Here is an 11613-nt window from a genome sequence, read left to right as displayed (position 1 = left end):
GCAATGCAAGTTAAGAGTGATATGTGTTGTACTACAATTTCCTGTTATGTGAAATTTGAAGATACAGCTTTACTTCATTTACTGTGTATTTTAATGTTTACTACTGCTAGCACTCCTGTAAATTTTCACAGATCAAAGAATATTGCAATTTGTTATAATGAAAAGTTTTCACTTCAGCGAGAATTCTCCTTATCTTTCCACATATATATAAGTTTAATGTAAACTTCTGTATAAAGAGATACTATATACTCTACATCCAGTTTTGTCAAACTATGCACTCTTAAAGATCCAAATATTTTATTATAAATTTCATCATAAACATTAGATTTTTTTTTTTTATAAATGGCGATAATATACAAAAGATAAATAGCAGCTAGTTCTTTCAACAATGAAATAACTGGACACCATACTGTATTCCTGAATCTGAAACGCTTATGTACCTCTTTCAAATGTCAGAGTCAATGGTTCTACCATTGCAGATGCTTTCGCCTTATATTCATTAGCTTTGTTTTCATCCTTCTCTACTCCATAACCTCTTGTATACATGTGACCAACATTAGTACAAGCCTGGGCATTACCAAGTTCACATGCCTTTAAAGAATACTGAAAAGCTAATTTCTGATCCTTTGGTATACCTATCTTACCAGTCATATATAAACCACTAGCAAGGTAACAGCTCTTTTCACTTTCTCCTGCACAACCTCTTTCAAAGAATTTTAATCCTTCTACAAAATTCTCTTTATTTATATTATAGTGTCCACTTGAAGTTAACATTAATCCTGCAATACAGCACCCATCAGCATATCCAACATCACATGCTTTAACATAATACTTAAATGATGTTTCTGGATCTTTCTTGCAACCTAAAAAACACAAAAGATAACTCAAGTTAATAGCAGCATTTGTAACCACACATATTAAATCAGAAATTCTGTTCTTCTAATTTGTATCTTTATTATTATTATTATTATTATTCAGGCCTCCATGGAGTCAAAAGACTCATCGTGGGAGGTCCTTCCTAAGAAACACAAAGTCTATCAAGAATCATCGAGAGGAGGTCCCTGCTGAGAAATACAGTCTATCATACCACTCCTTAAACTCATTGATCATTCTTGCTCTCACCACTCCATCAGGCAATGCATTCCATGGTTCAACCACCCTCCATGAAAACAAACCACTCCTCACCCTCTTGCAAACAGTTTCCTTTCGTAACTTCCAGGGATGGCCTCTTGTCATCACTTCTTCCCAATATTCAACCAAGCGAAAAAACTCCCCAGAGTCAACCCTGTAACCACCTCTCAACAGTTTAAAAGTCTCAATCATATCACCTCTCCTTCTTCTATCTGCCAAACTCTGCAGTCCACATTCCCTCAGCCGATCCTCATAACTAATATGGTACAGTCCTGAAACCATCTTTGTTATCTGCCTTTGTACCCTTTCCACAGTTAATTTATCCCCTTCAAATCCTGGGGACCAAATCTGAGAACAATAGTCTAAGTGTGGTCTGATCAGAGACTTATACAACAGAATGATAACCATTTTATCTCTGCAGGTCAGTGTCCTTCTCATTATTGCAGCAATCCTCTGTGTTACCTTCACCACCATTGAAATATGTCCCCTAAATTTCAGGTTTCTATCAATCATCAACCCCAGATCTCTTGTCTCTCCTACTTCTTCCAGTATAACTCCTCCCATAGAGTATGCAGCGTACCATCGATGTTTCCCAAACCTCAAGACCTTACATTTAGCTGTATTAAATCGACACCCCCCATTCATTTGCCCATCTATCTAGCTCATTCAAATCCTCTTACAGGGCTACCACATCTGCACTATTACTAATAATCCTTCCCACAATAATTACCCTGGTATTCAGGGTAATTATTGTCCTCTATGCTATTGTTAATCCCTTCATGGCAATTGTAGCCATTAGTATCTTGGCAATAGTTCATTCTGGCTATTTCTTGTGTTGGAGGGACTAGAAAAAAAAGGAGAGGAATGAAATAAAGAAGGAACACTGAGATATAACAGAACAATAATGGGACAGGTAAAAGTATATCCACATATATCCATTCTAAGAGACATATGCTCATCTGCAGAAGAAACAGAAATCTATGTAATAACTGACATCAATATGCGACAATGGATGCATACGATTTTTTTTTTAGTCAGTCAGCAGTTAGAACTGAAAGAGGTATAGTCAAATGTTTTCAAAAAATCAGATGCAAGGCATTATCTTCACTCTTTCATCATCGATATGGATCACATTATAAAAGGTAAGTAGCAAACCTGATATCAAAATCATTGATATTGATCTTAATTGCTTGCTTTAGGCAGATGATGTTATACTCAAATAAATCCAGGTAACAGTTTGCAGGATTCATTAACTAAACTGAATAACAAATTCAGTGCAACAAATCTGGCATGAAAATCAGCAATAAAAAAAACCAGGACTATGAAAATATACAACAGCATGGGAATATCAGTTGCATTTTGAATGGAGAACCTACAGAACAGTTCATAAATAGCTGAACAATTTCAGCTATTTATGAAGCATTTTTAGTGAAGATGACAAGTTAAATAAAGAAATAAACAGAACAAGCAAAGTTAGTATGATGGGAATGATGATGGATCAGAGATCTGGGTTAGAAATAAAATAGTTAATCAAAGACGAAAGACCACATCCTGAAAAAAAAAAAAAAAACAATTAGGGGAGTGAATGATTAGCATCAACAACAGAACCATATTAAAATATGAGGAGATTAAGGAAGGAAGGAACTTGATAGTGTTAGTATTTGGGAAAGTGTGAGCACAACTAATCTCTGGTGGTATTGTTATTTAAACAGAATGGGAGAAGAAAACAGATGTTTGATGTCACAATGTCTGGGGTTAAAAATGCAGATAAAAACCAAGATCAAGTTGAACTGATGCAGTTAAAAGTGTCATTATCAAATCGATATATAAAATCTAACAATACTTGAGTCATGACATAACACAATTTGGAGCAAAATTGTCAATAGGAAATTACTACTAATGGAAACTCATTATCAGTTTTATCCTAAGGAAGTATTCAGAATGCTATTTGAAAATTTTGAGGCAGTATGGTGTGAGATAGAGGTGAATAGAATGAAATACTTTGTTGGATGTTGCTACAGACCTGGTAATGTGGAGGATAGTGACCAAGAAACGTATAAGCAAATTAGCCAAACAAATGGGAAAACGGTGATTTTAATTACGACAATACACATTGAGAATGCAATAGCAACTGGAAGTAAAGAACATGAGTTTCTTGAGTTTTTCAGGAACAACTACCTCAGGAAGTATGTAACAAAGGAGTACAAGAGGATTGAGGGGGTCTTGGATTTGATCATCTCATCAGAGGATGTTATGATAAATGAGATGTCAAATCTCTCTCTCTCTCCAGTTGGTGAGAGTGACCATGAAGTGATTACTTGGGTGGTTGCCAACCATATCTGGATCTCTCTGTGAGGAAAGAGTATATGTGGAACTACAAAGCATTTGGTGGAAAGGAGATCAATGCTGCTTGGGTGATATTCAAGAACTGTCTAGCAGAAAAAATGCCTAAATGTATTCCAAGGTCAGAAGGTTGAATAAGATAGGTGCATGAAATGGATGAATGAAGAAATTAAGCATTTAATACAGAGAAAAAAGGGATTATGAAGGCAACAGAAGAGGAGTGGTAATAAACATAAGAATACAAAAAACAGGCAAGTAGGCTGACTCAGTTGGTAAGGATAGCAAAAGTTCAGTATATGAGCAGCAGTTAGTTAATGAAGCCAAAAAATAAAAAATCCTAGGGAGGTTTTTTTTTATGTAGCCAACAAAAGAAAAAAAGAATGATTATGGGAGGATGGCAATGATTGGCGAAAATGGTATAAGTAAGATATCGCTGGAATATTTAATAAGCAGTTCATAAAGGCTTTCATACTTATGAATGTGACGTGGAGAATTTGAGAGCAGTAGATGATGAAGTGGAGAGACTGACTGTGAGTGAGGAAGAGGTATATGGGGAATTAAGCCAACTTGATATTAATAAGGCTGTAGGACTTTACATCTGCCTTGACATGTTTGTTTAATAATAGTCTTACAATGGGTGAAGTTCCAAAGGAGTGGAAGAAAGGCAAGATTGTATCACTTAATAAAGGAGATGACAGAATTCGAGCATTAAATTATAGTCAATTTGTGTGTCAGGAGTTATGGTTAAAGTGTTGAAAAGGCTGCTGAGAATCAGGATCCAGAATTGAGTTGACAATAATGGTATTATTTTTGATGGAAGAACGGATTTGCTAAAAGGAGGTCAGGTTTTAGAAATCTACTTAATTATTACAATAAGGTGACAGCAGCAGCAGCATTGGGCATGGCAGATTAATACATGGTAGTATACTTAGACTTTGCAGAGGCTTTTGATAGATTACTGTATGAAAAATTGATAGCTAAACGAGAGCAGATGGGACTGGATATTAGACTAGTGCATTGGATTGGACATCAGCTGTGTGATAGATATCAACAAGTTGTGTATGGGAGGAGGGGGGGGAAACATCCCAGAAGAGGAATATCACTAGTGGTGTTATAGGGTCATTGCTGTTTAACCTGTATAATAATGATATTGCAGAAGATTTGAATGGGGATATACAGTTGTTTCCAGAAGATGCAAAGTTGGGACAAACTATGAAGAGTTGAGCAGATGTTGTGGCATTACAAGAAGACTTGAATAGACTGAGTGAATGGGTATGGGAGTGGGAATACCAGTTCAAAGTTACAGAATGTAAAGTTTTAAAATTTGGAAACCAAAGATGGGATGTAGAATTTACTGTGGGAGATATATTGTTGGAGGAAATAAGAGATCTTCGGGTGATGGTGGATAACAATCTAAAATTTAGAGGACAAGTCCCAAGGAGGATGATAGCAGGGGTGGCCTCTTGTGGGAATGGCTACTTGGGAGAAGGGGGACGACATCAGGTAACACTGAGCCCAGTGGAGTCTAGAGGAGATAATGCTGGGTATAGAAATAATGCCATTTATATGCTTTATACTAATGCCAGGAGTATCTGGAATAAGGGAGAGGAATTGGTGGCGCAGATAGCATCAGCCTGGCCAAAAATTATTGGGCTCACTGAAACGTGGTTGACAGAAGAGGATATAATAACAGGAATAGAAGTCTCTGGGTATAGCATTTTTCAGCAGGATAGGAAGGGAAAGCGTGGTGGTGGAGTACTGCTTATGATGAGTGACGACATATGTCCTCTAAGAGTGGAGGCGTTGGAAAGTAGTGACACTAATGATTTTGAAAGCATATGGTATGAGATAGAGGTGGGCAAGACAGGATATTTAGTGAGGTGTTGCTACAGACCCAGGAGCACAGAGGGTGGGGACCAGGAGATGTTTAAACAGTTGAGTTTGGTAAGTGCAAGAAGAATGATTGTTATGGGAGATTTCAACTATAGTAGTATAAATTATGGAGAGGAAGATGCATGTAACAATAAGGGAATGGAATTTCTAGAATTCTTGAGGGACAAATGTCTTAGGCAACATGTAATAGAGGGAACAAGAGGTTCAAGAGTTTTGGATTTGGTTATAGCATCAGAAGAGTTGATAATAAATGAGATGACATCTCTCCCACCAGTTGGAGATAGTGACTTGGAAAATGAATAGACATTCAGCAGTATCAAAGAGACAAGAATGTATGTGGAATTATAAGGCAGGTGATTATAATAGTCTAAGACGTCAACTCGGGGAAGTTTCATGGAGGGAGGAACTGGAAGGCCAGGATATCATTAGTGCATGGGAAATTGTGAAAGAATATTTGTTAGCAGCAATTGTAAGTTGTATACCATGAGTGAAAAAGAGGACACGATTTGGACTAAAGTGGATGACAAACAATATTAAACAGGAATTGCATGCAAAAAAAGAGGCTATGGAAGAGATATAAGGAGAGGGGTGGAGATCAGATGCATGAAGAATATAAGACACAGGCCAGAAGAGTGACTAGTATGGTAAGGAAGACAAAACTGGAATATGAGAGGAGATTGGCACTAAGATCCAAAGAAAATCCTAGGGAATTTTTTAGCTATGTGGCCAACAGGAAGAGGAGAAATGACTGTGGAAGAATGATATTGTGGGATAAAAATGGGAATAGAGTGACTGATGCAGAGGACAGTGGAATTGTTCAATGAACACTTTATTGGAGTATTTCATCATGGAGGAGTCAGTTTTAATACTAGAGGGATAGGGCAGGTTCGAGATTTTAGAGGTACAGGAGGAGAGTGTGTTTCAAATAATGAGTACTCTGGATGGTAAAGCTGTGGGACTGGATGATATTTCACCACGAGTTTTGAGAGAATGTGCTAGGGAACTGACAGTGCCTTTGACCTGGCTTTTCAATGAAAGTCTGGCTGAAGGAAAGGTACACATGGAATGGAATAGAGGTAAGATAGTGCCATTGCATAAGGGCAGTAGCAGACTGGAAGCGTCTAATTATAGACAAATTTGTGTCATCAGTAGTTGTTAAGATCTTGGAGAAAGTAGTGAAGGACCGTATACAACATTGGGCATATGAGGGTAATGTTATCTGTCAGAGTCAACATGGATTTGTGAAGGGGCGCTCTTGTTTTAGCAATATGCTAGCCTTTTATAAAGTTACAAGAGCATTAGATGAAGGAAAGGCATATACTGCCATTTTCTTAGACTTAGCAAAGGCATCTGACAGGGTGCCACACGATAAGCTGATATTTAAGTTGCAGCACATAGGTCTGGATGTCAGATCGGTCAACTGGATTCAGGATTGGCTGTCTGATAGGTATCAGAGAATTGTGTATGGTGGGGAAGTTTCAAGCAGGCAGATGGTTACAAGTGGGGTCCCACAGGGCTCAGTAGTGGGACCTATATTGTTTAACCTTTATATCAGTGACATTGTCAGTGGATTGCAAGTGGATATTCAGTTGTTTGTAGATGATGCAAAGCTGGGAAGGATTATCAGTAATAGTGCAGATGTGGTAGCCCTGCAAGAAAATTTGAATAAGCTAGATAGATGGACAAATGAATGGGGGGGTGTCGGTTTAATGCAGCAAAATGTAAGGTCTTGAGGTTTGAGAAACATCGATGGGATGCTGCATACTCTATGGGAGGAGTTATACTGGAGGAAGTGGGGAAGATAAGAGATCTGTTGTTGATGATTGATAGAAACCTAAATTTTAGGGGACATATTGCAATGGTGGTGAAGGTAACACAGAGGATTGCTGCAATAATGAGAAGGACACTGACCTGCAGAGATAAAAGGGTTATCATTCCATTGTATAAGACTCTGATCAGACCACACTTAGACTATTGTTCTCAGATTTGATCCTCAGGATTTGAAGGTGATAAATTAACTGTGAAAAGGGTACAAAGGCAGATAACAAAGATGGTTTCAGGACTGTACAATGTTAGTTATGAGGATCGGCTGAGGGAATGTGGACTGCAGAGTTTGGTGGATAGAAGAAGGAGAGGTGATACGATCGAGACTTTTAAACTGTTGAAAGGTGGTTACAGGGTTAACACTGGGGAGTTCTTTCGCTTGGTTGAACAGCGGGAAGGACTGATGATAAGAGGCCATCCCTGGAAATTACAAAAGTATACTGTGAGCAAGAGGGTGAGGAGTGGTTTCTTTGCATGGAGGGTGGTTGAACCATGGAATGCATTGCCTGATGGAGTGGTGAGAGTGAGAGCGGTCAATGAGTTTAAGGAGTGGTATGATGGACTTTGTGTTTCTTAGAGGGGATCTCCCCTCGATGAGGCTTGATAAACTTTGTGTCAAAAGATGAGTCAAAAGACTCATCATGGGATGAGTCTTTTGACAATGCCAAAATTGTAAGGATAACACAATGAATTCTGGCAATGATGCAGAAGAAAGGAGATTCTGGTTCCATTGTATAAGGCTCTGATTATGTCACATATGGACTACTGTGCAGAGATTTGGTCACCTGGTTTTCAAAAGGATGAAGTGTTGGAGAGGCAACCGACCAAAATAGTTTATGATCTCTGGAAATTTTGAATATGAAGAAAGTTTCAGACAATGCAATTTGCAGAGTTTATTGGAAAGGAGGAAGAGGGGAGTGATATGATAGAGATGTACAAGTTGGTAAGGAGCTGTTATAGGATCAACAATGAAAACGTTTTTCATAAAATGGTGGGAGATTGGGGGAGTTCAAGAGGTCCTCCCTGGAAGCTGTATAAGGAGGATATGAGCAACGGAGTGAAAAGCAGGTATTTTTCACGAAGAGTTGTGAATGACTGGAATGCAATACCTGAGAGTGTAGTGCCTGCAGAGAATCAGAATGTATTTAAGGCATGGTATTGTAAAATCTTGCGAGAAATTAATTTTTTTAGGGAATTTTCGCTAAAGATTTTTACAATTGTTTTTGTCTGAATTTCTTAAGAAAAAATGTACTTGGTAAGATATAAAAATGTAAAAGAATAATTTGCTGTTAGAATGCACCTGCACTTTAGACTTGTTGTTTAGAGCTTAAGAAGAATTAAGCCAGATTAGCACAGAATACCACCGAAATCGTACGGTCAAGCGGCCAGCGATGACGTCAGTTCTTTCATTACTTCTGGCTAATCCGGGAATACTCTTACTTAAGAACAAAGGAAAGAAAATAGAATAAAAGGCAATGCAGCATGTGTTTCTAGGCTTTTAGGTTCTTGGCTCTTCACCTACTGTTCTATGGGGTTCCTTCCCGAAATCTAGGGGTGGAGGACAGATACACGAAGAATATAAGACGCAGGCCAGGAGAGTGACCAGAATGGTGAGGAAGGCAAAACTGGAATATTAGAAGAGATTGGCACTAAGATCCAAAGAAAAGCCTAGGGAATCTTTTAGCTATGTGGCCAGTAGGCGGAGAAATGATTGTGGAAGAATGAAATAAAATAAATAAAATAAAAAATAAATAAAATCAAAACAATTTTTTTTTTTTTTTAAATTAGTCAATAACACTGTTGTGATAGTTTCTTTTCAAAATCTGTACTCTTGTATAATTCACTGTAAATGATGAAATGATAGGGCATGGAGGTATGGATTGGCCTACAAACATTTAAGATACTCTTCTGTTCTGTTAATTAAAATGTTCAAAAACAGATTTTTTTTTTAAACTTACATACAAATTGGATAAAACATCTGAAGATTTAATTTAGATGTTTGATATTTTCTCTACAAAGTGTGTTGAATTTTTTTAAGGAATATGAATTTAGTGAAGATACTTGAAGAACTCTCTGGAATTTTTCTTAGCATTGCACTTTATGTATTTTTTTGTGTGTGTATAAACACACGAGTATGTAAACTTTTCTGGTTCATGAATATTTGATTAAAGATTTACTAATAACCTTTTGTGCACGGGAACTTTATAAATTTTATGTGTGTGTGTGTGTGTGTGTGTGTGTGTGTGTGTGTGTGTGTGTGTGTGTGTGTGTGTGTGTGTGTGTTATAAATTTCCAAATAAAAATGAAATTTTTTTAGATTACACAAATCCTAGTTATATCCATAATTATTTTCAATAAATTAAGGACAAGATAAATGACTGAAAATTTCAACCCTCTCCTCCCATGCAAGTAGTCTTCTATATAGCATTTACTGTAGATGCCTGCATTGCATTGTCCTGCAGGCATCTACAGGAACAATGCAGAGTTAATGCAAGACAATGCAGAATGAATAAATACATTAATTATTTAATGTATTTATCGACCAGAGGTTAGGTCATACTGTGTACACATATTTTGTTAGAAATAGTCTGAGAGGTGAAACCACTGTGGTAATTTGAAGTGTTAGTATTCAGGTGAAAGTATTTTTTCTTATTATGATAGTTATTTCAATAATTCTTTAAAATAAATATTGTTTAATGCTTTTTTTTTTTTTATGTGCTTCCCATGCACAAAAGGTTCTTAGTAAATCTGGAGTACATTTGTACCATGGATGGGCTTAATGAAAAATCTTCATAACTTTTTTACTGAAGAACTCAATCAAAGCATAAATAATTAAATATGCATAAATTAGTACATTTATACTGCTATTGTGACCTATTTAGATTTTCACAAAAATTGAAAATATAACAAAACTTTCTGTACAAATTCATACTACACAAACTATTTTTAATGTAGTAGAAACATACCTCTTCCAAGTAAACTATACTTTCCATAATTGAAACAACTTTTACCATAATTATTGTCATCACAGTTCTTTTTATATATTTTTGTTGCTAATTTGAATTCTTTCTTCACAGTTTCCATAAACTCACCTAAGCGATGACATCCTAATAAATGTAAGAAGAAAAAAAAGACAATATTTCTTTCACAATTTTTACAAAGTATTTACTATTATTTACATTATATATATAAATCTGCATCATTGAATATAAAAAATTCTAAATTCCTCTAATGCCTAGTTGGCAAAGTGAATAAACATCTCTACTATATAAATTCCTCTAATGCCTAGTTGGCAAAGTGAATAAACATCTCTACTATAAAGGTTTACAGGTTGTACATTTGAATCTCACTGGATCATGGATATATGTTAGTGTTTAGATGGTGAATCCCACTCAAGTTGCAAACCTTACTTCATAAGGTTTGCATCTTGAGTGGGATTCTTATATACCAACAATGTTAATAACAGTAACAAGAGACTAATAAGACACTTCTGTGAGATAAATCAGAGATAAATTAAAGATAAATCAGAATTTCAAAATCAAAAGGCATTTATTAACAGATCAATTAATATCATCAGCAGTGGCAGCCCGTACATAAGCACTGAGACACTGCAGCACCCCCAAGGAAAAAATGAAAAAATGTTTATAAATAATAACAATGCTTACATTATATAAATGCAATACAACATTTTAAAGGTTATAGCTTGTGTTCTGACATTGATTGAATAGTTAATAATTGGAATTGTTCGATTAACACATTAGATTATGAAACAAATGCACTGCGATCTAACGCCGATAGTTTGCACTTATCATTGCACGGTTACGTCATTCCCAACTTATTTCTGTATTGGTGCGTGTGTGTGGTGAACTATTTTTTGTAAATCTTATTTTATTTTTTTAAAATAACATAATTATTTATTTATTATACATACAAGGCTGAATTATGACGAGTGTCACTGTTGGAAATATGAAAATAATAATATTTTTTCAATTATCATTACACAAAACAAATGCACTGCGATCTAATGCCGATATTTGTTTGCCTTGTCGTTGCACACTACGTCATTAGATACATTGCCGCTTGGGCAGTGTATCTTATGCCTGCGCTCGTTATTTCTGTGAGATATGAAACGTTTATTATTGGCGCTTGTTTGTGGCGAACTATTTTTTTGTAAATCTTATTTTATTTTGCTAAAATAACATATAATTATTTGTTTATTATAGATACAATGCTGAATTATGATGAGTGTCACTGTTGAAAATATGAAAAGAATTATATTTTTTCAATTATTGTTACACGAAACAAATGCACTGCGATCTAACACCGATATTCATTTGCACTTGTCATTGCTATTGATACAATACTTTTATTGTTGGTGTTTGTTCGTGGTGAGGATGAAATATTTTTAATAAAGCAATTTTT

The 11613-nt window shown here is 36.0% G+C and overlaps 1 protein-coding gene across 2 annotated transcripts in view; it reads right to left on the bottom strand.

The window, feature by feature from the left end:
* Positions 1-280: 280 nt before the first annotated feature.
* Coa7 (Cytochrome c oxidase assembly factor 7) overlaps positions 281-11613 on the bottom strand; it is a 33299-nt gene continuing 21966 nt past the window's right edge. Inside the window, exons 2-3 of one of the 2 annotated variants that reach the window (XM_090401451.1) lie at positions 10158-10298; positions 281-863 (exon numbers count right to left, since the gene is read on the bottom strand). In XM_090401451.1, coding sequence (XP_090257577.1) covers positions 433-863; positions 10158-10298 — 572 coding nt within the window. In that variant the 3' untranslated portion in view covers positions 281-432. The remainder of the gene's footprint in view (positions 864-10157; positions 10299-11613) is intronic. The other variant, XM_090401452.1, reaches the window with a different exon arrangement.

The sequence above is a fragment of the Typopeltis vanoorti genome, chromosome 12 (genome assembly GCF_054136105.1).
Source record: "Typopeltis vanoorti isolate ZY-2024b chromosome 12, IOZ_Tvanoo_1.0, whole genome shotgun sequence".
NCBI lineage: Eukaryota > Metazoa > Arthropoda > Arachnida > Uropygi > Thelyphonidae > Typopeltis > Typopeltis vanoorti.
This window is presented reverse-complemented; position numbering and strand designations above follow the sequence as displayed.